Source organism: Anopheles aquasalis, chromosome 2 (assembly GCF_943734665.1).
Source record: "Anopheles aquasalis chromosome 2, idAnoAquaMG_Q_19, whole genome shotgun sequence".
In the NCBI taxonomy this organism is placed as follows: Eukaryota; Metazoa; Arthropoda; class Insecta; order Diptera; family Culicidae; genus Anopheles; species Anopheles aquasalis.
Window position 1 is genome coordinate 49,637,501 of NC_064877.1, and position 15,000 is coordinate 49,652,500.

General features: G+C 47.5%; 1 protein-coding gene across 9 annotated transcripts in view; it reads right to left on the reverse strand.

Annotated features, from left to right (window-relative positions):
- Window positions 1-15,000, reverse strand: part of LOC126580239 (protein roadkill) — a 65,309-nt gene that overhangs the window by 4,139 nt on the left and 46,170 nt on the right. For 6 of the 9 annotated variants that reach the window (XM_050243893.1, XM_050243887.1, XM_050243890.1 and 3 more), the window contains exons 2-3: window positions 14,877-15,000; window positions 14,583-14,736 (exon numbers count right to left, since the gene is read on the reverse strand). The exon at window positions 14,877-15,000 is cut by the window's right edge and continues 302 nt beyond it. In XM_050243893.1, the coding sequence (XP_050099850.1) occupies window positions 14,583-14,736; window positions 14,877-14,920 (198 nt within the window). In that variant the 5' untranslated portion in view covers window positions 14,921-15,000. The remainder of the gene's footprint in view (window positions 1-14,582; window positions 14,737-14,876) is intronic. The other 3 variants (XM_050243894.1, XM_050243895.1, XM_050243896.1) reach the window with 1 other exon arrangement.

Below are 15,000 nucleotides of genomic sequence, written 5' to 3' on the forward strand. Positions count from 1 at the left end.
GTACCGCGCTGGCGGCCGCCGCAGCAGCAGCAGCAGCAGCAGCAGCAGCAGCAGCGATCACACAAAAAGAGAATGTTGTACCGGGAGAAAACGGCCAATTGGTGGTCGGTCGTGAGGCGCCGTGATATGAACTGGAGGGAAAGAAAGAAAGGGGTGATCACTCCTCCTCCGTTCGGTCTCGTGTTGTTATCGTGTGCCTTGATAATGATGGAGAAGCGATCATGCCGGGCGGGAGCCTGGCGTGGTGGAAAGGCAACAATACTGTGCCATTTCTGTATCTTTTTGTGGCGACGGCAGTGTGATCATCACATCTGAAACCCTGCGACTCCGAAAATCCTCCCCCGGGTGTCTCGGCGATCGCGGAAGAAAGTGAGATGCGCACGATGCGCAAACGGGGCACCCACATGGAGGAGCCAGCCGGCGGGCGGGTTAAAGAGAAGCGATTATGTAAAGAGAGTGGTGGCGCAGACGCGCCCGTGAAGCAACCGGAGTGTTGGGGAGAAGAGCATGAAAGAAAAGAAAAAAGGGGGGAAAAAAACAAAACCACGAACAACAACACCACCATCCATCCATCCCATCCTTTGGCAGCAGACAAATGTAAAAAAAAACGCTAAAGGCGATTTCTCTAGCCCCCCTCTTTCTGTGCCGGGGGGGGATGGTTTGGTTTTGGTGTTGGGGGTGGTGGTGGTGCACCGCATGGTGCGCATAAAACACGTAACAGCACACCACACGTGGAGCAACAAGCGAGAGAGAGAGAGAGAGAAGAAGGAAGAGAGTGTGGGAAGTAAGCAGAAAGTGAAAATGGTCGCGATGCCCAAAGCCTTTTTATGGTCTGCATAAGGGTGTAAAAGGAGAAGGGGAGGGGGGGGGGGAAGATGCGTGTGGAGCGAGCCTTTCCTTTCGGTAGCTGGTCGTAACCAGATAGATGTTGTAGTAGTTCAGCTTCATCTTGAAGATACATTTTCTCTCCTCGAGGTCATCGTCGGTTTCGGTTGGTGCACCCTCGGCATCACCATCTGCTGCCACTACGGTCGTCGTCGTTGTGGTGATGAACTGTCGCTGAGGCAAGCTGCCGGTGGAGGCAGCACTGGGGATGCTCGTCGTCGAGGTGGTGGTACTGGACGGTAAGCTTGGCGAGGGCGAGGTGGTGCTAGTGGTGATGCTTGAAGCTGGCCAGCTACTACCACTTTCCTCCGCAGGATGATCTTCTACCCGTCGTCTGGTTGCCAAGGACGCGGAAGACGACGATGACGCAACAACGGAAGCTTCGCTTGGTAACGTCGGCGGATCGCCACCGCCACCCGACTTGGAGATGGTCGTTGTGGCCATGTAGGTAGCGGTCAGTATGCGACGACGGGGCACCAGGGGCCGCACAAGCTCGGTAGAGGAGGAAGGAACGATGAACGCACTGGTGGCTACCTCGGCCGAGCCCGCAGCATTCGATCCTGCCACCAACGGTACCGCCGGTGTCGTTGCGATAGCGATCGTTCGGGTCCGTACCGTCGTTGTGGCCGTTTGTAGACAGGCCGCGGTGGCGTCGTTTGCTTCCATTCCGTTTGCTCCCCGGAAGTCACTTATTTCTACAAAATACTCTACACGAACCAACTCTGCGAATTGCACTCCAGATCGACAACTCAACACCAATCGCAGGTTGCTGCGAGTTATTGTTGCTCCCAAAAAGCTAGGCAACTTCACGCTTTTTACAGACCGGCTGCCCGAATTGCTCACAAAGGCGCCGCTTGCTTGATCATCGCAAAAGGACACACTACGGCACTCGGATTGTGCGTTGACACGGAGACTACAAAGGACGACAAGGACACAAAAGAGGCCTTGTTACAGCCGTCTAAGCACACACTGATCTATCGATCCACGGAGCAACGCTAACGGCACGTACGGACACCTTCCTCAAAGGAAGAAGCATCCAAACATATCACCACCACGATTCACTTGCCAGGAGAACACAAACGGACAAAGAAACGAACACACGGTAGCCGGCAACAAAAAAACAAGCGCTGACTTTAGGGACTTTCGGTCGGTGGTGCGCAGCGAAACAGTGCGAGAGCGTCACTGATCGGACATGCGCGCCATTCCGCGATACTTTACTCACTACGCGCGCGCTCAAAACGGAACACGCGAAGAAAGCGGCCTCCTGGTCGTCGTTGTCGTCGTCGTCGGTGAGGAAGGAGAGTGGCCGACCTCACGATCGGAGTGGGAGAGGGAGGGAGAGAGAGAGATGGACAAGAGTCCGACCGGTGGAGCGCCAAGATGACGATAACATGGAAGTGACGGTGGGGTGGGTGGGCGCTGTGCGGTCGGCTCACGCTGACGAGACGACGATTTGCTTGCTACTCCTCCCCGGTCCAGCTGTTACCGCATTCGATCGACGACACCCACCAACCACTAACTCCCTTTCCATGCAGGCCGACCGAGATAGAGCGAAAGAGAGAGAGAGAAAAAGAAGGGGAGGCTGGGGGTGGACTTTCACTCAAGGTAAGGCGGTAGCGGTGGCGGCGGCGGCGGCGGCTGGGCTTTCAAACGCAAGAGAAGGGAGAATCGAACGCGCGAGAGCGCGCTTTCGGCCGAAGATTTGGCGGCCTCGGAGCTAGAGCTGCGCGGAGTCTGATCCGTACTTTCACGCACACGAAACTTCCCATCAGACAGTCAGACAGACAGGCAAATGGCACTATCATCATCATCACGATTAGAGCATCAACTGTTCCTCTTCTCTTTGTCCATTACTCAAATACTACGCCGATCAGCTTCTTCCGCAGTGTGTCTAGCCGGAATTGAAATGATGGGCCCCTCGATCGGTGGAAAGTGAATAGGGAAAATAATGGAGAAAGAGAGTTCGTTCTTCCGATCGATGACTGCGGAGGGATCGATCGATCGATGCGATTACTACATCTCTCTTTTTTTCTGAATCTTATTGATTGTTATGTGGAAGGTGGTGGTGGTCGGTCTTCGATACCCTGGCACGGAAAAAGGACATTTAATACAGGGAAATTGGCAAAGGTAACAGACGAACACAGGCGCGAGGATCAAGAAAGAGAAAGGTACAGGCTCTCCCCCGGGTTGCTCTCCTTCGAAGAAAGTCGATCCCCCAGCAAACGAAGAAGGCTGTGACCGACAGCTGTCTTCGATCTCTTTTTCACTACCACACCACACTCGCTCCACAGCCCCCCTCTAACCTATCTCATCATCTTGTTGATAAGAAACACGACGGCTGGTAACAGCATGAGAGCATTATGTAAGCGAAGAAAGACGGAAAGAGCGATTAGAAAGAGAGAGAGAGAGTGAAAGAGAGGACTGCATCCGATGGAGTATCGCATCTCCCCTTCCTTAATCGAGTATCAATTAGGGGGGGGGGGGGGGAGATTGGGGTAACAACTCGTTGGATCGTTCATGATCATTATTTAACCGCGCACGATGTGTTCTTTCTTATCCTTTCTATTTTCTCCATTGCCGAAGGTGTTTCTGTTTTAGCATTTGTACCAGAGATCATTTGTTTGCTCATAACCGGTTGCTATTGCCATTGAAACGATCCATTTCCATGATTTGGTTTAATGATTCTTTTAAAATTAAAGAATCTTGGACACTAAGATCCACAAAACTTGAAAATGAGACAAATGAGATTTTTGTTTTTATTGCTTTAACTTTAAGTACGATTAAGTTTAAGTTTGAGACGATCAGTTATCCTTTCTCGATCGTCCGCTATAAACCCATTGCTGTTTGGAGACAATTTGGAAATGTCTTTCCCAGTTGTGTCGTCGCCGTGCTGGTGGTACAATCGACTCGGCTCACATTTGGGGCTTAAAGAGCAGCAGCAGCAGCAACAATAACAACAGCGGTAATGTCAGCCACAGCTAAAAACCAGCCACAAACGAAAGTGAAAACGAAAGTGTTCGTTGGGTGATCGTGGTCTGCCGCCTCCACCCGGCACCGCGTGTCTGCACCGCCCCCCCACCCTGCCATATCCACTAGAGCTGGAGCTTATTTCACTTTCGCTCTCGTTTGGCGCCGTTTTGCAGCCAACGACGGCAGAGCAGAGCAGAATTGAGCAGGGACCCCCCCCCCCCCCGGCCTTCCCTCGCCCTCCTGCAGTAACGACGGGGGTATATCTTCAGTAAAAGGGTGACCGAGCGCTGTTTGAAGCAATCAGTCGGGACGGAGAGGGATTGTGTATGACGGCATCGTCGTGATGCCCCAGCAGCAACCGGAACACATTATTTCGAGGGAAATTGTAGCTCTCGGGAGGGTGTTGGTAGTGTACCAGGAGTGACATGGAAGCTCTCCTCTCTCTTTATCTCTCTCTTCTCTTGGCAGACTCTTCCCTGATGATTTTTGATTATCCCAGATTTGAATAAACACAGTGAAACCCGGCCACTGCAGCAGGCATATCGGGGAAGGGTAGGAGAAGAAGAAGCAGAAGAGGAAGTGAAGGGATCGAAGGGCAAAAGCTGACGGAGCCACAATCCGGGAGCGGAGGAGGATGGGAAAAAGTGAGAGTACCATCAACACAAGCCCCTCTGTACAACAACAATACATCGAACGGGGGGGAGGAGTAGGAGATTCGGACTGTGATCAGTCGTCTGACAGAGAAAAAGAGTAGCGAAAGTAAAAGGAAAACTTCCCACTAGGAGGGGGTGTGATGTCTGTCTAGGGACGCGCCGCAACAGGAAGTGAATGTTTTCCAAACGCACATACAACTCTTTAAAGTGCAACATTACGATTAATTTTCAACAGAGAGAGAGAAAGAGAGAAGGGAAAAAACAATGTTACACATTACTTAATCCACGAAAAACACTATTTGAAACAATCGCGTCTCACATCTCCGCCACCAGCAGATTGATTGAGCGAAAGTTGGCGTAAAAGGTGACCGCACTGCACTGCACTGTGAGGATGTGAGGAGTGTGCGGCCGCCCGCTGTTATGCAACGGAAGATATCCGAAAGAAAAATTTTATCAAATCGTCTGCCAATCGGTGGCTGAGCTCTTAAATATGCCTCATTAACCATCACACAGCATGCACACATACAAGTAGAAGTGATCGCCCGCTACTGTATTAATCCGCGAGCGACAATCGAATTTAGTGCTTTCATCAATGCATGCACAACGAATGGTCCCCCTCTGGGGCTGGCGGGAGGACACGGGGAGCGAGGAGAGAATGGTAACCAAATTTATCTTCACCCACGCACCCATATGTCTCTCTTTCTATGCCATGTGAAAGGAGAGTGCGCCTGGCGGATGGAGAGTATTATGCTGGACGGACCACCACCATCACCACCGAGACCGGACCAGACACAACACACTGCGCGCGCGCGGAGACTTTCATTTTTCACTTTCACGCGGTATAAAAATGATTGTGTAAATAATGCGACGAGGGAGATATGGCCAAAAAGGAACCAGTAGCATGCGCAAAATTACACCACCCACCCCCACCCCATTCCCTTTACTTTATACCACACTGTTGCACCCTCTGCAGACGCACTGATGTTGAATTTCATCCCCACTTCTCTGTTTTACGCGAGTACTCTTCCGTACAACGGGATAAGACGAAAAATGTAATATTTCATTCGATTGATCTTATGCTTTTGTGATTAGCAGGATATCGATCGTGGCAGCCTGACGGTTGGCGTATGATCAGATCAGATGGACACATGGAAAAGGTTACATCTTTGTTGAAAGCTTTTAGATGTCTTTTTTAGTTAACCTTTTCCTGTAACTATTTCATAAACCTCCTGGCACATTTTGAATTATCTTTTCTACGAGTAATGGAGATCATCTACAGATCGTTGTGATTCTTATCGAATGTTTATTAGAACGTCCTTAATGGTTTCTTTTCTGTCTTTGACTGAACGATTTCAAGCGAATCTTTGACCATATTTTGACGAAGAAATTCCGCTCTTTCTTCAAATAAAATGCGAGCACACGAATGAGTGATGAAATCGACCGTGAAATGCGATCCTTTCCATAAATTATATATTTTTTTTAATCGTTATCATCTTTTTTACTGTGAACTGTGCTGTTAAAATATGAACAGCTAAATGGACAAACACAAACCGATCTGTAAGCGTTCTCAATAGAAAAGATGAAAAGTAACACCCGGGGCATAACTCAACACGAACACTACAATCAGCTACCAAATGTATCAAAAGTGAAAAATATCGAATGGCAAACAATCAACAAGTGAGAAGAATTGCAAGCTAAAGTTACTAAAAATACACAAAATTGCTATGAAACTTGTTGAGCTGGATTCTAATCACACACTTTTTCATAATTTTTGTTTGAAGGTGTGTGGAGCTTCCTTTTCTTTGCCATCACGGTGAAACATATAAACCACATTTTGCCTGCTTTCCATCCAGGCCGGAACATATACCATCACCCTCTTCATCTCACACCTCCTGCAACCAAATACAGCAAAGATACTCTGTGGCTGGAGCGTTAGTATTCGATAGAAAGTGGCCACGGACCAAGCAGGGCGGAAAAAGGGCCAACTTTTTCACCAGAACGAACGCTGAGCGAGCGAACAACACCCATGGTGGTAGTGATCCTCTTTTTCAATTACAGCCCCATGTAGCAGCCGTCAGACTTTGACCATGGTGCGCGCATCATAATTGGGAAGCAGCATAATAGATCGTTGCGTTGCTGCTGCTACTGGTTGATCTCCCCCCTCGGAGATGGCGAGAGCATGTTTTTTTATAGGAATGATGAAGAAAACATTTGAAAAAAGTCAAGCAACTTCCGGCCCATCTTGGCGCGGGGGTTAGTGTTCGCTGCTGTTCCCACTTTCACAGGATGAACAGTGAAAGATGAATATCATGTTGCAGGTATTTTAAAGCGCGTACAAATGTAGCGATAATAAAGCAATGTTCTATTGTGATGGTTGGTCAAACAATTGTGTATCGAATTGCTCTTGTTTTTTGCAATCATTTTTTAACAAATTATAGACGAAGATATTGACAACAAACAATATTTAATATAAACAGCTTAGAGCTATCAACCATTAGATAATGGTGACTGTGTCTCGTGGTATCTGGTTTTGTGCCTGGCCCTTTCTCAATTATTCAAACCATCTTTCGCCTTTTTCCATTATTTTTCGGTCAGTTCGTACATTCGCAAATACGGCCAACAAAAAGAGCAGGAAAAATTCAGGAAGCACGCACACGAGAGGGCTAGAAGGTGGGGGGATGAAAGCTAGGTCGTCGCCCTCCCGCATCGAGATGAATTTGGCATTCTAATCATACGCACCCCGTACACATCAGGCATGAGTCGAACATTAGCCACTCAACTGTCCATCGCGGGCAAGCAAACTCAGCATATTACAGTGTAGCGGGGGTGCGCATAGAACGTTAGGGAAGCGACGGTGGCGGCATTGGCAGCGGTTGGTGGTGGTGGGCTCATTCATTCTCCGCGATATTAGTTTCGCTCCAGTGCGTACATGCGTGCGTGGGTACGTAGAAATGGGAAAAGGAAGCCCAGACCGCCCCCCCCCTCTCCCCCTTAATAACATTATTCCCGCGGCACGGCAACACTTCGCCCCACCACCGGGCGGATGGGGACGAAAAGAATTTCGATAAAAGCGGGGAGCAACGAACGACCAACACGAACAGTAGTCAGAGGAAATGACTATTTCCTTTTTATCGCGCCAAATATCCCGCTTTACAATAACAGTCAGTTTCTTCTCGAGAATGAAGCACACAAGCAACCGAAATGGGCGACCGTAGACACATAACATTAGAAGATCGATGAACTCTGCAGATTCGAGTACGTTGATCGCGCTCTCCCGGAACAGTCCTCCGCTTCCGACGGTCACGGTCAAAAGGGACTAAGTAGCTTATTTCTTTGAAGAATTTACCGCTGTGATCTACAGGTGATCGTCTTCCGACATGGTTTATACAGTTGTGTTCAAAATAATAGCAGTGGCTGGTTCAAAAGCAAAAAAGTAACATAAAATGATAATTCATGCATCGATTCGAAATCTGTTTGTTGTGTATACAAAAAGGAACAACACTAAACAAGAATGCATAGTTTACTTTTTAAAATCAGCCCATTACTAAGGGCCAATTTAAAATAACTAAAAAAGTAGCTGTTCAAAAAAATAGCAGTGTTTCACCATTCCTAGTGTTTTCACTCGAGAATATCAAATTTGGAAAGAAAAAAAGGTTCCGTGGTACTGATATTGTTTTTTCCACTTCAATACTTTGTAGAATAGCCTTTATTCTTGATTGCAGAGGCGCATCGCTTAGGCATAGAGCTCCCAAGTCTTTGACATCGAGGGACACGGATCGCAGCCCACGATTTACGAATTACTGAACCAAAACTCTTCCATTTTCATCGGGTTTGCTTCCGAAACAGCACATTTGACATCTACCCATAGATTCTCAATGCAATTGAGATCAGGAGACGGCGCTGGCCACTCCGTAACCTCGATGTTCTTCGGCTGAATCCACGCTTTTACGCGTTTACTAGTATATTTAGGATCATTATCCTGTTGAAATAAAAATTTCAATGGAATTTCTTCTTCAGCATAAGTAAGCATAACCTAGACAAGGATTCTGATGTATGCATGATAGTCTATGATGCCTGGTATACGATAAAATGGCCAGGCAATATAGCAGGAAAAACATCCCCATACTATTATATTGGCCTCCTCATGTTCTAATGTCCTTACCGTATTCCGTGGTCGAAATTCTGTGGCAAATGGACGTCTTACGTACTAACGACGGTATTTTGATCCAAACAACACTATTTTGGATTCATCAGATCACAAAACATTGCGTCATTTTTCCTTGGACCAGTCCACGTGGATTTTTGAAAACTTAAGACGTTTAGCAACATGTTGATTCGACAACAAAGGTACTTTACGGGGACTTCGTGCGTACAGATTAGCTTCTATTAATCGTCCCCTGACTGTTACTGTGCTCGCAGACAAGTCCAATGCATCCCTAATCCTGTTGGAAGTGATTGTTGGATCTCTCCTCGACATGTTCACTATCTTTCAGCCAGTCTTCTGAGACTTGTATCGCTGCCGGCACTAGATTTTGACTCCGCTTTCCATTTTAAATCATTGCTGATCATTTTGGCAAAGCATCCCAGTAGTTCTTGAACCTGCAAGTACGACTTTTCTTACTTTTTCATATTTTTAAAATAAAATTCCGATTCTCATCAGATCAATGGTTAGAGGGTCCCATTTTACTGCTGTAAAAATAAAAAAGTCTTGCCTTTCGTTAATTTTTTGCTTTTTACATATTAACCGATTGATGGAAAAGCAAAACGTGCAAAGAAATTTTTTTAAAACACAAAATAACAATGAAAATAGCTTAGAACCACTCACCACTGCTATTATTTTGAACAGTAAAAAACAGACGTTGCAGCAGTTTTTCGCAAAAATATCAGCAAGTTATGATATTCTTGGTGCAAGTAGTATGTCTATCTTATCAGTGATCCCACCACTACACACCCACATGATTGATTGATAGAATAGACAACGCATACTTGAATAATGATCATTTCTTTACTGGGTGGTTCGGCACTGCTATTATTTTGAACACAACTGTAGATAGAAGTAGTGATCGTGCTCTCTCTCTCTCTCTCTCTCTCTCTCTCTCTCTCTCTCTCTCTCTCTCTCTCTCTCTCTCTTTAGTGTCGTGACATGCTCACACCATTCCCAACTTCTTCCTCAAAACTAGATCAGTTGCATTCAAAACCATAAATATCATTACCGATAAAAAAATACCACAGGAAACACTACAGATATCTTTCAGTTGTGATATCCCGATAGTGTAGCTCAGACCCTTGAACTCGTTTACTAGCAAAGGTGATAAAAAGATTCAATGATGAACAAGTGTTGCCTCTATGTCCTATGAAGATTTTTTTTCTATTAAAGTGAAAGAATACATTTAAATGTGAACCCTAGCATCACCTTCACTGGTGTTGAGGGTTTATTATTATTGATCCGCGTTTTCTGTCTTCTGTGTGCTGTTTGTAATTTCATTTTTCATCAAGTAAAAAAGAACAACCAACGCAATTGTGCAAAGCATGAAGATAGGTAATACAGCAGAAGATGTTAGTATGTGTTTGTGGAAGCGTGGGACCGAGGTTACAGGTAGAATGGATACGAGAAACATGTTTATGGAGAGCAACACTCGGAAGGCAGTTCAATGTCATTGCGTCCTCCCCCATTCCACCAACCGTCACATTTCCCAATCGAAGGTGCGCTTTCGTTCTGTATGCGTGCTCGTTGGAGGAACACACAATTAAAAGCAGCGAGTAGCAACCGCTCTGCTCTGTTGGACCAACTGGCCAGAGCTAAAGATCACCAGCAGCAGCAGCAGGTACGCATCTGGTATTTGTGCTCTCTCTCTCTCTCTCTCTCTCTCTCTCTCTCTCTCTCTCTCTCTCTCTCTCTCTCTCTCTCTCTCTCTCTCTCTCTCTCTCTCTCTCTCTCTCTCTCTCTCGTTATTCCCAGTTTCATGCTGCTGCATGATGATCATGGGGGGAGGGGGGGGGGGGGGGGGGGTATATTCCCTACATCCCAAATACCTTCTCTCGCTCCTGTGGAAGGAAGGTGGAGAGTTCTGTTCCACATCGACAAACCACACCACACGAAGAAGCAAACAAACGACCAGAGCCAGAGAAAGAGAGAAATAAAGTAGGGTGGGTGGGTGAAGGGGAGAAGATTGACCCCCACCGATCCGGGGTCGATTGCCTCGGACTTATTATGCTCGACGACCACATAAACACATACAGACTTATCCATAAGCGGGGTGGTGGTGGCGCGCAGATGATGATGATGATGACGATGGGGAGCTGGTGTTCGCCACGAGGTACTCTGTTAGAACTTTCTTCTTCTCCCTTTTCGCTGTGTCTCGCGGGTTATATAAGAGAGAGCAAGAGAGAGCAAAGTGTCAACAACCGGACCACAACACAATCGTTCGTAATATCAATGTTGCTGCACTCAACATCAGCTTACGCCGTAAAGCATAGAAAAAGAACATAATTTCCCTTGCTGATCGCGCAGCCTGTTTGGATGAAAAAATCCAATTCCAAAGCATTTCTTGTTGTCCACCTCAAGCGGAGTACGGTGAACAATCTCAACAAAAAACAATTAGAACGAGCAGCGCACTCTCCGGCTAAGGACCGGGGGATGATTGTGATTGTGTGTTCATCAATCATTTTGTTCCAAAATACTGATCACCGCAGCTCTCGCTGCCACCGTGTGGCCATCAAAAAGGCTCAAAAAGCATGGAACATGGAAGGGTGACGTCTTCATTGTGATCATTTGTCGGAGAGAGAGAGAGAGAGAGAGGCAGAAGGACAAAAAAAGGACATTCGCTCGGTGTCCTTGTGGCCACAGCCAGCCTGCTTGCTAATCGTTATTTAATGGCAGGAAGCAACACACTAGCGTATAAAAAGCGCCATTATCCTTACCGGGCCCCCCCTGGTGTTTAAAACCCGATAATGCGTTCACAAAAGACAAAGAACAGAAAAAGGATTGAAGGTTCGTTATCACTTAGGCGATATGGGTCAATCATATCGTGCTCGATCATCATTTGTTGCCGAGGACGAATTCTAAGCTCATTGTTGGGGTGCGTCCGTGCGCGTGTGGTCATCAACTTCTTTTGGAGGAAAGAGAGCAGACCACATGTGGTTTGCCAACACGGACACGGTGGTTGTGTTGTGTGCTTGTGGACAACAAGCGGTCCGCGGCGGTGGCAAGTGGTTTTTACCCCTCGCTTTTCTTCTTCCACATCATCGCAGCTCGCTGACGGTCGACGATGGTTCTCTCCCATCGAGAGGTCTTAGCACCGAGGGTTCCGAACCTCACAACCAAGGAACGCGAGGAGCTGCTACGATGCGACGACGACGACGACGACGACGACCATGAGTTGTAGCCGCGCGGTAGTTCAAAAACCTCTCGGCCTTGAAATGTGACGTCGATCCCATCTCACCCGGTCGACCCGGGGTGGCCCATCCGAAGGCCCTCTCCCTCTCTTTCTCTCTCTCACACTAGACTTATTCTCATTCTCATGTGCGCTCTTTCCGTCTCTATCTCTGGCTTGTTTCATTCCCTCGGGGTCCGTCTTCACTAACTCTCTGTGTGCCAGCCAGCCAGGAGGGGCAACACAGCAACGCCACGTTTTGAACAACCCAACCACCGTGTGCACCGTCGTCGTGAAACATGTTTCCTCCCGAGGAGCGAAGCTTGAGATCACGTCCTCTGCGCGCTTCCACAGAGAATCACTCTCTTTTGCTCACTTTCACAAAATAAAAAAAAAAATAAAGTAAAAAAAGGTAGAACAACACCCGAACAGAGAGACGGGAGAGTGCGCACATTGCGTGGACCCGTGGACTTTGCTTCGATTCTCTCACGATGAAGCTGCTCCATGGGGAGCTCATCATGGCTCGAAGGTGGAGTGGCAATTCCGGAGGAGTAACCGTCGGAAAGCTGCAAACGTATCAATCCAACTCAGTTACTAAGTTACACCCCATTTTGTAGAGGCGAATGAGTGAGAATTGGTATTACTCATCCTCACGATGATAATTGATAATGAACCACAACACAGCGGAGAAGCATTTCGAAAAATATGTTTCCTCGAAAGATGTTGCTCTAGTGGTTCGCACAAAATGTGCCACGGAGAGACGGAAGGATCGAGAGAATTTCCACCGGTCAACAACACGGATTCCTTATTCTTTTTGTCCCCTCATTCTCGTTTATCGGCTGCTCGCGGCCACCGGTCCCACTTTTCGGAATATTCTCTCCCCGATTCTCTCGGTGGTGGTATGTGTATGGTGTTGGGAGGACCGGGGGGTTTGTTGAACCGCTGATGCTCATTAGCATGCTCATTTCTCCACCATCATCATCATCATCCTCCTCGTCGCCGTCGTCGTCATCGTGGTGCGTAGCCTGAGAGGGGATGATCGCACAAAACACGAAGGAATGTCATAACTCAACTGTTACCGATCGTGTGAGATCATGTGTGTTTGTTTGATTTGTTTTAGATCGTTGCTGGAACCGATTGGCTTTATTGCAATGAAACTGGGGGATACATTGTGATGAAAGCAGAGCACACACCTCAACATGTTCTTAGTCCCTTTGCTGCCGATGCACGAGAAACGTCTCAGGGTGTGGCGTCTAGACGCTTGTTGGTTCAACGAATCACCTTGACTGCCTGTTCGCACAAGGGAAGCAGTCGTAAGAGGAAGAACCATCCTTTGGTCGATCGTCGCACCGACCAACGAACAACAACAGAGCCCTAGAGTGGAGGTAGTAGGCATTGGCATATGACGACGCGGGCTCTACAGTCGGTTGAAGGGCGATCTGTTTCGCCAAGCATGCCATGCCAGCCACACATCCCAAAACGGTACAGAGCAAAGCCACAGAGTGTGGTAAGCAAGCAAGCGTCGTGGTGCGAGAAGCATAGAAAGATGTTCTGCCCGAGAAAGAGGTGAACGACATAAATACGGGATCCACCCCTTACCGACCGACGGACCGTGAGAGGGGCGGACGCATACGATGGAAAAAAGGTAGACGACCATGGAAGCACGGTGGAAAAGCAAACTGGTGATGCTTATATATGTTCTAGAGGAAGAGGCCACAGAGTGGGGCTGCTCCTTGATACACGGCACACGGCGGCACAAGAAAGTATGGCGTATTTTTACGAAGGAGACCATCTTCGATATGCGTTAGCGAAGAGTCTTTTCTCTTCCCTTCTACGCTACGTGCTGTTTGTTTCCCAATGCCGAAACACGCTCTCCAAATAGCCGATGATTCCCCGGTTCCGGCCACCTCTATTCTAACGCTGGTAACGGCAAACAGAAGAGCCAGAAAAAGAAATGATTTGGGTTTGGGATCCGTATCCCAGGGTGGTAGACCAACACCTTGAACTAACACGCCTCGAAACGTTTATATGGCGGTGTATGCTGCAGATGGGAAAGAGGAGCATAGGAAGGAGGAGGCACACAAATAGAACACTCCCGGTTTCTACAAATAGCTCATCTCTCGAGTCCTAGACTCAGAGAGAGACTCTCAATGGAAGACTTCTCTGATCTTTTTTAGGCCTTCACCATCATTTAGAAGCACCAAACGGCCAATCAATAAACTTATCCAGATTTTCTTACAGTAGACCGATTGGCAATGGATAGAAGGACACAAAGGAAAAAATGATCACCATCGTTAGGATGAAATCTAGTCGGTTCTATCAACGTATCCAAGGTTTCGCGTAGAACAGGGTTGCGCTGCTTTACCACAGCACACATCAAGGACTCGCGGAAGTACCGAGACCGTTTATATGCCACATCCAAGTAGTGTAGAGCTGAGTTGGAAACACAAGAAACCAATGGAGCAGCAAAACCGCGCATAAATTGAAGGCCGAGGACACCCCGTGCATGATCGTAACTAGTATTCGCGTCGTTGACGATCGATCATTTGGCGGGCTCTTGTACTTAGTAGAAGTTACATGATTTGTTACCGCTCTTATCGAACGGTCACCTCCCGTGTCACAGGAGAACTCCATTCTTCAAGGTCTTGGATGGACTGAGTGGACGATGCGATCGCTTATCAATACTTGGAACCGTGCTTACCTGAGTGTAACACCAATTTTCCGCCACCGGTGTGTTGACTTCCGGCAGCGGAGGCGACGGTACCCTGCTGTTTGCCATGGTGCTACTGGACGAGTGCAGGTTCGATGTAACTCTAGCAGTTTGACCTGCCGGACAGTCACTAACTACCGGCAATCTAGAGGGGCGACAAGAAGAAAAAGAAAAAGGACACACATTCATTAAATGATTTAATACAAGTGTGTTCAGTTTGAGTTGTTGTTGAGATAAAAGGTAACGGCAGATGGACAAGAAGATGACAAAATTGAAGGTCAGTACCTCACAGTGTAATAGCTAAGCCAGTTCGTCTCCTCGGAAGTCATCTGACCAGCGACACAATCAGCAACACCACCGGAACCGGAATCGAACCCGACATGTGCAAAGATCCCTTCACTTCAAACAC